This window comes from Moschus berezovskii, chromosome 6, assembly GCF_049115385.1.
Source record: "Moschus berezovskii isolate FMDL1 chromosome 6, NW_MosBer_1.0, whole genome shotgun sequence".
NCBI lineage: Eukaryota > Metazoa > Chordata > Mammalia > Artiodactyla > Moschidae > Moschus > Moschus berezovskii.
In genome coordinates, this window is record NC_142465.1 from 112,006,746 (window position 1) to 112,019,053 (window position 12,308).

At 57.8% G+C, this 12,308-nt stretch overlaps 2 protein-coding genes across 2 annotated transcripts in view; one reads left to right on the top strand and one right to left on the bottom strand.

The window, feature by feature from the left end:
• Nucleotides 1-3,406, top strand: part of ADIPOR2 (adiponectin receptor 2) — a 37,206-nt gene extending 33,800 nt beyond the window's left edge. The window contains exon 8 of the mRNA XM_055395167.2: nucleotides 843-3,406. Coding sequence (XP_055251142.1) covers nucleotides 843-971 — 129 coding nt within the window. The 3' untranslated portion in view covers nucleotides 972-3,406. The remainder of the gene's footprint in view (nucleotides 1-842) is intronic.
• A 4,390-nt stretch (nucleotides 3,407-7,796) lies between these two features.
• CACNA2D4 (calcium voltage-gated channel auxiliary subunit alpha2delta 4) overlaps nucleotides 7,797-12,308 on the bottom strand; it is a 70,099-nt gene continuing 65,587 nt past the window's right edge. The window contains exons 33-38 of the mRNA XM_088837053.1: nucleotides 11,992-12,047; nucleotides 11,541-11,561; nucleotides 10,646-10,763; nucleotides 9,204-9,316; nucleotides 8,518-8,600; nucleotides 7,797-7,916 (exon numbers count right to left, since the gene is read on the bottom strand). Coding sequence (XP_088693179.1) covers nucleotides 7,812-7,916; nucleotides 8,518-8,600; nucleotides 9,204-9,316; nucleotides 10,646-10,763; nucleotides 11,541-11,561; nucleotides 11,992-12,047 — 496 coding nt within the window. The 3' untranslated portion in view covers nucleotides 7,797-7,811. The remainder of the gene's footprint in view (nucleotides 7,917-8,517; nucleotides 8,601-9,203; nucleotides 9,317-10,645; nucleotides 10,764-11,540; nucleotides 11,562-11,991; nucleotides 12,048-12,308) is intronic.

The window sequence follows — 12,308 nt, forward strand, 5'->3', positions numbered from 1 at the left end:
GGCGTGCCCTGCAGGGACGGCCCCGCCGTGAGGCCTGCCGCCCTGTGATGGGCCGCAGCCGCCTTCAGCGCCTTCTCGGGACCGGCCCGGGGGCTCCTTACTCAGCGCCCTGCCCTTCAGGGCGGCCGCGGCATCGCTGTCCACCGTCGCCGTGCCAGGCGGCAGGTCTGCAGGCCGCCTCCGTCTGGTCTCGTGTGTGGGAGGAGGGGGACATACTAGGTTTTTACCCAGGTCCTTTTCAGTACCAGAATTCAGTGATTAGTAACGAGAGACTGATCTGTGTGTGTGGTTGGAAGGGAGGCGGAATAACCAGACGGTTGTTAAAGGTAAACCGAGAGGAGGAAAGGGTCGGGGGAGAAAATGCAGGGGACCAATGGTCAGCCTGGTACCGGGGCCACACTGGTACCAAGACTGCACAGCAGGAGGTGAGTGGTGAGGGAGGGAGCGAAGCTTCACCCTCAGCTGCTCCCGTCACCCTCGTTACTTCCGGAGCCCTGCCTTCTGTCAGGTCAGCAGCTCCTTTGGATTCTCATAGCAGCGAGAGCCCTGGCCCTCAAGTTAAGGTGGGGTGTCCTGAGATGGCCACAGAGTGGGAATAGAGTGCACAGTGCATTGCTGGCCCCAGGCGTCAGGGGCACGCTGCGTCCCGAGCTCGGGGCCGCAGCTCCGTCTCTGTGGGGACAGCGGGCCTCCACTCAGCAGAATGTGATACACCTGCTGGGTGCTCTGAGGTCAGGGGTGCCTCGAATTCAAGCCGCCGCACCACTCCTGTCCCAGCTCCGCATAAAAGGACCTTCTGCCGACTTTTAACGATATCTCGCCCTCCCCGCTTCTACCTCCAGTTTCACTCTCATCAGCTGTTTCACATCTTCGTGGTGGCTGGCGCGTTCGTCCACTTCCACGGGGTCTCGAACCTTCAGGAGTTCCGTTTCATGGTCGGGGGAGGCTGCAGCGAAGAGGACGCACTGTGACAGCGGCCAGAGGCCGGGGACGGTGACCCCCACTGGCCGTGACGCCAGTGCCAGAGGAGTCCCACAGCGCGGGGCTTCGTGATGCCCCAGGGCTCCACGTGGTCCGCAACTGGGAAGAGAAAACAAAAATAAATCACACCTCACAGGTGGAGAAGAGGCGAGATGGCCCAGCCCTGCCTCGTTCTTGGGTCTGGCCGATGGAGGGCGCTCGCACCCCGGGCACGCTGGCCTCTGCGCTTGTAGCCGGCGGGGCTGTCAGCTGGAGGCGCCTCCTCCTCCCTCCTCTCTCCTTAGAAACGGTGACACCGACCAGTGTTGGCGAACATTTATTATGTCCTCCGAGGGGTGGCAGTGTGATTTTAGATGCCCTTTTGGGAGAACAAAGAAATTAATGTAAATAAGATTTCTAACTTACTGTTTAAATAAAAATTTATATAAATGTTTAAACCACAGGGCTAGGGGAGGGAGGGAGGCTTTTGTATAGAACGAAACACGCGAGAACCACACGCTGTTCCAATTTTGCACATGTGACTGGCAGCGGATCAGGCGACAGCCCCGAATGTATGATGCCCGGTGCCCCGGGTGCCTTCTGCCGGTGGGGACACCTTGGGCCCTGGGGCAGCAGTGTCCTGCCCTGCCTGGCAACCCTGGAGAGCCTGAGGCGGGGGGTGGTGTGTTTGCTGGGGGAAGCGGGTGTGTGAGATCGAGGCAGTAGTGACAGTGTCAGAGTTTGAGTGACTCGTTTCTGCCACCTACCCAGGAACGTCACTGAGGCTGGCGGGGATTGGGATAGCGCCCACAAGGCTTCCCGCATCCTTTTCAATGCGTTGGGAACTTGGCTGGTTGCAGGGGTGGGGATGGGGTATCTGCAGTGGAGCTCTGGACCACTCTGTATGAGTTCCTCCAGGAGAATCACTCCCTTACCTCCCCCCGCCCCCCGCCAGGAGTAGAGAACACCTTCCCTGGCACCATGGCTCCTGGCCTGAGGCTAGCTGCACAGGGGCCCAGGGCCCGCCAGCTGTGGTGGGGGAGAGTCTCTCTGTGGTGCTGTCCTGGTGCCTGGGGGCTGGGCACGTGAGCACCAACCTGACCCCTCTTCACCCCTGCCGCCCTGGTCAGGTCTCCAGGAACAGGGAAGCCAGCAGCATGCCTCTTGAGGCCAGAGCCCGTTAGCCACCAGTGCTGGGGTGACCGACACCCCCAGAACTCAGTTTTCTAGAGGTGGTATGGTAGGAAGGTTTAGAAGGAAGTGATCCATCACTGCCAGGGAGTCTTGTTGGCTCCTTGAAGCTGTGTCTTTGAGGAGCTGCTCAAATAAGGCTTCTCGAGCCCCAGGGGTGTCCTGCGGGAGTGTCAGAGTCCGGTGTGGAGGGTCTGGCTCCTTTGAGTCCTGCACCTGCCCACATATCCCCGAGTCCATTTTTTACTCTCAGCAAAGACTTCTGGTGGTTGAATCGTGCCCGGGACGGCAGGCGTCAGACGTGAACAAGGTTCCGAGCCAGGCTGGCCGCCTCCCACCAGTGTTTGGGAACATGGGAAGGTCTCCCATTTACTTAGTGTGGGTTTTTTTCTTGGTTAGGGGTCTCCTTTCCTTGTCGCGTCTCCAGCAAAACCTGGGAACCAGGAAGCAAGAATCCTCTGTAGAACTCTAGAGTATTCTGGTCGTGAGTGAGGGCATTGCCCCCGGTGCCCGGTGCGCTGGTGCCGTGTGGACAGGTAGAAGAACAGTATTACCCCTCCGGGGAGCATGGCCCACAAGACGGTAACCCCCCCCCGCCCCCCCTGCCCCCCTGGGAGGAGGCTCACTGGGCTTCAGGATGTACCCCAGAAGCCAGCCTTGTGCCCGGTCACCTGTCTGGGGAAATGGTGTGTTGTGAGCGGCCCCTGGGACACCGCCAGCAGTCCAGGGCCCAACTGCACCCTGCCGCCACCCACTCCCCAAAGAGGAGCTGCACCTGGCTCAGCACAGCACAAAGCCCGTAGAAAGTGACGTGATCACCAACCAGACGTCCCCCCCATCCCCCGCCTTGTGATGGCGCCTCCCTGGGAAGCGGGCCCACCCACCTCCCTGTGTCCTCGAAGCCCCGGCCCGCCTCCCGCACGCCTCCGCCTGCTGGGAACCCCACAGGTTGGCGCCTGGATGCCTTACTCTCAGCAGTCAGAGGCTCGCTTGCTCTGTGCAGATGTTCGTTTTCTCTTCGGGCCCTCGGCCGTTTCGGACCTCTGCAGCTTCATTCTCTCACCCATTGAAGAGTGGCCTTCTCAGTATTTCCCCTTTCCCGTTTATAAATTGTCAAAGCCACAAAGCACATTTTTGGGGATCATAGAGGGCTGGGATTTCAGAAGGGCATTTGTGTGATGGCCCCATTCACCATGGGATGTCCCTCCTTGCTGTATTCTCAAACTTCTAATAAAAAAACCGAGTGGAACATGAACGTTTTTGTTGTGCTGCTTCTTTTTTTTTTAAAGAAAAAAACTGCCTCAGCTTCCCTCTCCATAGCTTTAGGTACTTCTTAACTGGAAGCCTTCATTTAGATACTGAAGCTTAATTTTCTGGAAACATCCAACTCTTGAGTGCTGGAGACCATTCTGAAAAAGCTCTCTGTGGACTGACTGTTCAACAAGTTAAACTCTTGTGAAATTATTAATAGGATTCTTTGGCCTCAATAGAATATCTCAGGACACTTAGGGGTTCGTTACTCACTGGGTTACCAATTTCTTGAGAGTCATATTATATACTGTCATTTTCACAGTGTAGTGTTGAGAGTCTGCGAAAGTTGAAAATGTTCTCTGGCAGTTTTAATTAGATAATCTTGTAATTTGTATATTTCGCATTTCTGTTTGATTTTCCTAACATGTTAATGATGGCAGGCAGGATGGTGATAGGTTAATAAAGAGGCTGCAGTATAAAAACCAGTGCTCATGCCCAACTCAAGCCTTCCCAGCCTTCCTTGTGCTGTCGTCATAACTGGAGGCACGGAGTGGAGGGGACAGCCAGCTTAGGGGGCAGTTACTAATGTATCATCCAGAGCTCAGCGTGCAAGGGGGCCTGTTAAAGCTCTCGAGCGATGCTTCACGCAGTTGTAACCAGCACCCAATGAACAGATCTGTTGTTTCACTCGTTTTGTAGGTGAGATTAGGAGAGGTAAGTCTGACTCTTGCGACACAGTCTACACTAAGAGGAAAACTCAGATTGAATGGTCTCACGTAGGGACTTCCCTGGTGGTCCAGTGGTTAGGACTCAACTTCCACTGCAGGGGTTGCAGGTTTGACCCCTGGTCTGGGAACTGAGATCCCCTTGCTGCACGGCACGGCCAAAAATAAAAGCCTCATGTATTTTGACCGAAAGGTTTTGGGGGTTTGTTAACCCTTCTGTGTAATTTAAGAGAGGAGAGGAGGTCCCTTGGGTATACTTAGTTTTTTTCAGGGGACTTTCCAGCATTTGGATGAATTCTCATTTTAAGTGTAGGAATTTGTTTTTTGCATAGGGAACCTGGAGGGTGGGACACTGGATTGTGTCCTGGTTTCTTTTTTTTTTTTTTTATGGGCCATTTTAAAAATATTGTGTTTGTTACATCATTGCTTCTCTTTTATGTTTTGATTTTTATGGGTACGAGGCATGTGGGATCTTAGTCCCCAGCCAGGGATTGAATCTGCATTGGAAGACCAGGTCTTAACTGCCAAGGAAGCCCCTCCCGTCCTGCTCGAGGCCTACAGACACCCCCTGGCTTTCCTGAGTCCTTTGCTGAGCTGTCTGTATGTGCCCTTTTCACAGTGATACCCGTGGTGTGGGGAAGGAAGTGGATAAGAACGCATTTGAATCCTGGCCTGACAGTTGCTAGGGCTCTGTGGCCTGGAGACACCTGTGGGCACCGTTGCACCCAGGAATAACCCCTGATCTCCGAGTGTTCTGCTCGGTTGGAGCTCAAGTGCTGACCCCACACCCTGTGTCCTGCTGGACGGGTTTTCCCGCCTCCAGCCCCATGACTTGTGGCAAACTGGTCTAGTGTGACTCGGCCTTCGGTGGAGATGGTGGGAGTCTAGCTGGGTAGGAAGGATGGCCTGTCACTGCCACCCCTGCCACCCTGGCCTGGGGACAGCACCCGGGCCTGCTGAGACAGCTGCTTTCTCACCTGTGAACTAGTCCCTGCCATACCCCAAGTCAGCATCCCTCACTCGAGCCGTGGGGATGGGCTGGCGTCTGTGCCAAGCTCTTGCCCTCAGTTTGTGTCTTTGTCTTGGAGACGTCCACTCCCTTGCCCTCTGGAACAAACTCCACTTGACGTCGTGGAGTGTTGCTCAGGCCTTTCGTCTCAGCAGCACTTGCATTAAAACACCCTCAGAGGTGGCTTAGGAGCTGGCACACCCCTGCCCCGAGGATGGAGCTGGCAGCCCTGGCACACTCGGGCATCCACAGGTTTTTTAGGAAAAGGGACTTCAGGACTCTCTCCCCCAGAGTCTTGTCATCTTTTCAGTGACTTTGGTTTTAACTTTGTTGGTCTGAGCTACCCTGGTGGCTCAGATGGTAAAGCATCTGCCTGCAATGTGGGAGACCTGGGTTCAGTCCCGGGGTCAGGCAGCTCCCCTGGAGAAGGAAATGGCAACCCACTCCAGTATTCTTGTCTGGCAAATTCCATGGACTGAGGAGCCTGGTAGGCTACAGTCCATGGGGTTGCAGAGTTGGACATGACTGAGCGACTTCACTTGGTCTGGAATCAAGGTGATGGCTCTTTAGCGTGAGCTAGGCTGCCACCTGCTGTCCTCTGGGCCGTGGTGGTGGTGGGTGGCGCAGGGTTAGAAACACCAAAATAGAAAAGGGCGAGAACAGCTCTGACCTCCTAAGGCAGGACTTTAGGATGTTCTCTTTTCCCAGGTGAAGAGCAGTTTTATTGTATCAACGGCTTTTGCTTCCGTTCGTTCTGACAGGGAGTCCTGGCCCTGTAGCCCCTCCTGGCCATGCAGAGATGGGGCTGAGGCTGGGAGCTGCCCCTGCTGCTGCTGCTGCTAAGTCACTTCAGTCGTGTCCGACTCTGTGTGACCCCACAGACGGCAGTCCACCAGGCCCCCCGTCCCTGGGATTCTCCAGGCAAGAACACTGGAGTGGGTTGCCATTTCCTTCTCCAATGTGTGAAAGTGAAAGTGAAGTCGCTCAGTCATGTCTGACTTGTAGCGACTCCATGGACTGCAGCCCATCAGGCTCCTCCGTCCATGGGATTTTCTAGGCAAGAGTACTGGAGTGGCTTGCCATTGCCTTCTCTTTTAAATTGTGTGGCCAAGAGCATTGATAAATTGCCTGAAAAGACTCTTCCTGGTTGTGGGGAGGGGGAATAGGATGCTAACCTGGAGATAGGTTAGAGGTCAGGGTCTGGACATGCTCTGATGCCCCAGAAGGGCCCGGCAAGGGAGGGGCTGTCGCCTTGAGGGCTCTGTGACATGAAGGTGGGGAGTCAAGCTGAGGGGATGGGAGACGGGGCCCCTGCTGCCTCCTCGCCCACCTGGCACCTGGTGGGCACCTGTGACCTTGCCTATTGCTCCAACGCCCTTTCTCTCTCCCCTGCGCCAGGAAAGCAGGTCCTTCAGAGGAGAGCAGGTGACACACTGTGGGTGCTGACCGCAGGCCACGTGGTTTCAGGTTCAGGATACGGACACCTCGTGCACGCCTCACACATCACATTCACCTCTTCCAGGGAGGCCAGCTGAATGTAGAGACTGGAGGCCACCCCAGGGTTTCTGCGCGGTTCTGCCTTCAGCGTTGCTCCCACAGTGGGGACTGCAGTCCCTGAGGAGCCAGGTCTCCGTGGGAGGAAGCTGCGGCCCTGAGACCCCTGGGTGGGGGGCATGCCCAGATGCATCCGTCTCCCCCACTGGACTCCAATTTGCAAATGGGAATGCTCCTCAAAGCTCCAGCTCCAAGGCCAGAGTCAGGTAGTCTCTCTTGTAGATCATCAGCCAGAAAAAGGACCCCCTGGGTCCTTGGGCCTCCAGGGGGTCTGGAGCCTTCAGGACCCCGCTGACTACGCCTCCCTGAAGACCAGTCTTTTGCTAGGACCCCTCTGGCTGCAACTGGTCCTGCCCCCTGCCCTGGACTTGCATCCTTCTCCAGTGCAGCAGCTGTATTGCTAACCTACTAGGTTTTTCTTAGAAAGAGGCAAGTGGTAAGTCAGGGCTTTGCAAAGATGTTTTTAGACATTTTTTTAATAGCCATAGTTTGTGGGCATCACACGTAGTCATGTTCATGTAAAGGACCTGCCTTCTGTCTCTCTCGTACACGCGCGTACACACACGCACGCGCACATGCACGCACATGCACACTCACATATACACACACGTACACACACACACACCTTTTTTGAGCTTCAGCTGCGAGACTGAGCTGCCCCGCTGTGCGCCTCACCCTGGGCAGCTGTGTCTCCGGTGGAGAGCGTTCCTGCCCTCCTCCCCTCTCTGCCGTCAGCCTCATTCCTCTCCTCCTCCTCAGGATCTTTAGGTCCTGGGATTCCACTGAAGAGCAGCCAGGCTCATTAGAAGGAGTGGCCCTGTCTCTAGCTAGGTCTGGATCTCTGGGGAAACGCGTGGAACTAAAGCTCTCTGGTCTTGGTCCAGGTTGAGTTCACGCTGGACCCCCCAGAGGAGGTGGGAAGACTGCCCACTGAGACGTGGGCTGGAGGGCACCTGGCACCCCAGAAGCTCTTCAGGACGGGTTTCTGACTCCACCAGCAATCTCAGGAGGCCCACGACTGTGACGAGCGCGGCCCTGGGCAAGAACCCAGCTGTAGAGTGCCAGACAGCACGGCGGACTGCTGACTCTTCCCAGCGTCAAAGCAGGCCCGCGGGGTGGGGTCACCGCAGCAGCTGGGGCGGCAGCACCCAGGCCCACAGAGGCAGCATGAGCAGGGGGAGCGAGGCCGAGGTGTCTGAGGCGCCGCCGCAGTCCTGGGCGTTCTCCTGTGGACCCAGAGCACTCCCAGTGAGGTACCCATCCAGGCAGAGCGACCGGGAGACTGGGAGTCGGGAGGGAGGTTCTGGGACTAAGAGGGACCGAGGGCTGAGGGAGAGGGGAGTTCCAGCACGTGGAGGGAGCCCTGGCCCCCCACCCCCTGCTTCTAGGAGAAGCAAGACGGAAGGGCTGTGGAGTCATCCTCTTAGAGTGACTGCAGAGAAGCCCGGCACTCTGGGAGAATCCTGGCTGTGGACTCAGCGTGTCTAGCAAGGACGACTCGAGTACAAGAAGCCCAACTACGGTGTTCAGGGCTGGTCACCACAGTATTATGTGCCTAACAGTTTCCTCCTACCCGCCCGGACCCCATGGATCCAAGTGTGATGGGGGCGATGTGGAGAAGCTGTGTTTAAGTTTACTAAGGGCTTGGCCCCTGGGAGACCAGCTTTCATCATAAAAACCCTGCCGGGTCGCTCCCTGCACGAACGCATGTGGATGGGGGTTCCAGGAGGTGCCCTCACAGCTGCACACTGGGTGTCCAGTGCTCTCACGTCTGAAGGGTACAGGCTTGGGCCGAGGTTTGGGGATGAAGACCCCCCCAACCCCCACCTCTGGATGGAAGGCGTGGCAGGCGTCCGGGCGCCGGCGGAGCTTCTGGGAACGCATCCTGTCGCACTTGACGGAGGCGTTATGTGCAGAGGTCATTGTTAAGGTGAACACAGCTGAGGCGGGGATGACGCTGGAGCCTGTGTGTGTGACAGTTGCTCAGTCGTGTTCGACTCTGCAACCCCAAGGACTGTAGCCCGCCAGGCTCCTCTGTCCATGGGATTCTCCAGGCAAGAGCACTGGAGTGGGCTGCCTTTCCCTTCTCCAGGGGACCTTCCCGACCCAGGGATCGAACTCAGATCTTACTCACTGCAGGCAGATTCTTTACTGTCTGAGCCACCAGGGAAGCCCAAGAATACTGGAGTGGGTAGGCATTCCCTTCTCCAGGGGATCTTCCTGACCCAGGGATTGAACTCAGGTCTCCCGCATTGCAGGTGGATTCTTTACTGTCTGAAACACCGGGAGCCTCTGGGGACTCAGTTCTGGAACCTTTGGTGGGACTGGCTGCCTCACTGCCTTCTGGGGTCAGAGATCAGCCCTTGGAGCTGTGGGAAGGGCAGGGTGTTGGTGGTGAGGGTGGCTGGCCCCACCTCTCTAGATCTGAGCCCCTTGGTGATGACCCGCCCTCCCCTCTCCCCCGTCCACCCCTCCACCACCCATCCCACACAGGCTGGAGCCCCAGAGGATATATTTGACCTCCTCCGCCTCCCGCAGCACTGGTGGGAAGGTGCTGCAGTCACAGGTGCGGTCCGTCACCAGGAGCAGGAGGTTGCTGCTGGGGACCTGTTGCATCACAAACGCCCTGCGGACACGAGAGAGGTTGGCCCATGGAGGCTCCGAGCAGCTGGATGCTGGGCTTCATGGAGGCTCTTCTGGAGATGGCACGAGGGCTTGGGGGCCCAGGTCAGCCCCCTGGTGGGAGGCAACCTGATTTACATCTCCCACAAGCCTTTGCAGCTGCCCTGCTCCTTTCCTAGCAGATTGGAGGGAAGGAAGCCCAGACATCTAGGGGGATAGGAGTCCTTATTGATGTCCATGGGGAACACGGGCCTAAGTCAAGACAGTGTCAAGTAAACAGGCCGGTGTGGAGGGGTCGGCCCCCAGCGGGTTTACAGTGCTCAGGCTTGGCCACAAGGTGGCGCCCTAGGCCCGCACGCTGCCCGATTGGGAGCCGGGTGGGTGCAAGCCGGTTGCGGCCACTGACTGGCTCAGCCAGTGCGCTGGCCACAGACACTGCCCGTAGGCATTTCCTGCGGGGTAGAGGACTTCATACGTGCACGTGCACACACACACAGCACACCCACGTGCCCATACACTTGTGCACAACAGACTCACATGTACATATCCAACCTTCTTCACACCATATGAAGTTGGTATTATCCCTGTTTTGCAGATGGGAAAGCTGACGCCTCTGGGTAAAGTGATGCACCCAAGGTCACCAGCTCCTCTTCAGTCAAGTCCGTCTACTCTGAGGCCTTGGCTTTACCCACACTGTTCGCTGTATCCACCCTGCCAGCCTCTGAGATAAGTGTACAAATAACTACATTCCTGCGAAACCGGCTGTGTGAGTCCTGCAATGACAGCACCTGCCTGCACAAAATGGGCTGGCTGTGTCTGAGGCCAGGCTCCCAGGCGTCCCACCAGAAGGCAGTTTGCTTATGCCCTGAATCTCAGGGACATCCTGGAAGCCCCTGGGGAGTGGCATATTGGCAAGTGGACAGCCTAGGGGAGGCCATCTCCTCCGGGTCAGGGTGGAACATCCCAGGGGTGGGCGGTGGTCTGAGGTTGGGGTGGGAGTGAGCAGCATAGAACTTTGAGCCAGACCTCCCAGTCTCCCTGGGCCAGAGCCTGGCCTCCCCGCGGGAGCTCGGGCAGAGGTGTCAGGTGCCCCAGCCACTCCTGGAACATCTTCCAGCCTCCTTGTCCTCTGCATGGACAGATGTCTAAGCGAGAGCTGGCCTTCCTTCCCCGAGTCTGCCCTGGCCTCAGGGCCATCTCTCCAGTCTGCCAACATGGACAATATGCCAGCCCCGTCCCCACCTGGCTGCCATGCTCTGGGCTGAGGTCTATGATCCCTTCACAGAGGCCTTGCCACAGGGACCCCACCTGGCTCCCTCCCCTCCCCACTCACTTCTGGCAGGCGCGGCACTCCACGGTGCCATTGGCCTCCCGCACAGCTGTCTGGTAGATGAACACGGGGTAGGCGGTGTCGCAGGGCTGCAGCAGGTCCTGCTTCTTGTGCTTGTGGGCTGCGGGGACACAGAAGGGTGTGGACGTGGGGCCTTGGTCACCCCCGTGGGGGTGGGCCTCGACAGCCTGGGAGTGCGGTCACTGCGCCAGGAGGAAGACGCTCTGTCCACTGGCAGAAGACAAGCCATCAGGACTTAAGGGGTGGGGGAGAGGGAGTGGCTGAGTGTGAACGATGCCCTGGGTGACCCTGGGGATGCCTGTCTCTCCTCACTATCAGTGGTGAGGGGCTTAGAGGAGGTCAGGGGCAGCAAGTGGGGTGTTGGGGGCCTGGGAGACGACAGCCCTGCTCCCTGTGGATGGTCCAGCGGGCACTCTGCAGACACAGCTCCCGGACAAGCCCTGGGTCTCCCCTGTCCACTGACCCCGTGGTCACTTAGAGGTGGGTGGGGGGCCCAGTGGCAGACTTCCTGGACTCCTCAGTGGGGCCTGTGGTCACTCGAGTGGGCTCAGAAAGGACTCGGCAAACTCAGAGGCCTGGTAGCCACCCTGGAGGACCCACATCCACTCCTGGGTGAGCAGATAGCTGTTCCCTGTGTGGGGTCTTGGCCCCTGGACCACAGGACACTGCCTTCTGGCATCGTCAGAGCTATTGCCCAGGAGAGGGCTGGAGGGTTCCGTTTTCCCTGGGGCAGGGCTGTAATCGTACGGGATGAGGTCTGGGCTACACACCCTCCCCCAAGGAGCGAGGGGCCTTCATTGTTGAGGAATCCTGGAGGCAGAGAGGTTCCTGGGACCCTCCCAGCCCAGCACTGGGGCTCCTCAGCTGCTCTACTTACAATGATGGAAGACGGTCTTGGCTGTCCAGGACATGTGGCCCAGCATGGGTGGCGATGATTGTGTTGACGGTGGTGTCACATGGTATGGGCATGATGTCACATGGAACGGATGATGTCACACGGGAATGGTCAACATCACATGGGGTGGATGATGTCACATATGATGGACGACGTCACGTGGGATGGATGGTGTCACATGGGATGGATGATGTCACATATGATGGACGACGTCAAGTGGGATGGATGATGTCACGTGGGATGGATGACGGCACATGGATGATATCACACAGGTCCGTGGTGTCCCGAGATGGTATGATGTCACACAGAGGTGAGGGAAGGTGATGGAGAGGCCGACAGGGTGGACGTGAGCTGTGGACCCTCTGCAGTTCCCTCCCCCCAGGTGGCGGCTGGAATGATGCTGGGCTCTGGGCTCCCGGAACCGAGCACTCACCCTCAGCCCCGTGGTCCCCACGCCAGGAGCCCCAGGCCCTCCACTCCAGCAGGAGCCTGTTGGATAGAAGCAGATAGAAGCGTTCAGGGACCTGATTGCCCCCCTCACTGGTCCCCGGGCTATCTGCCCCTCCCCCCAGGGAACCCTTGTCCCGAGGCTCCTGGGGTGCAGAGGCCCTTCCCTGGCAGCTGCATGTAGAAGGGGACAGTGTATGTGCCTGGCTGGTTCCACCCCGGACCTCAGCCTCTTCCTCTGGGGTCGTGGGGACCTCAAGCAGCTCCCTTCAAGGGGCCCCCTCATAGCCCACCCCTGCATGA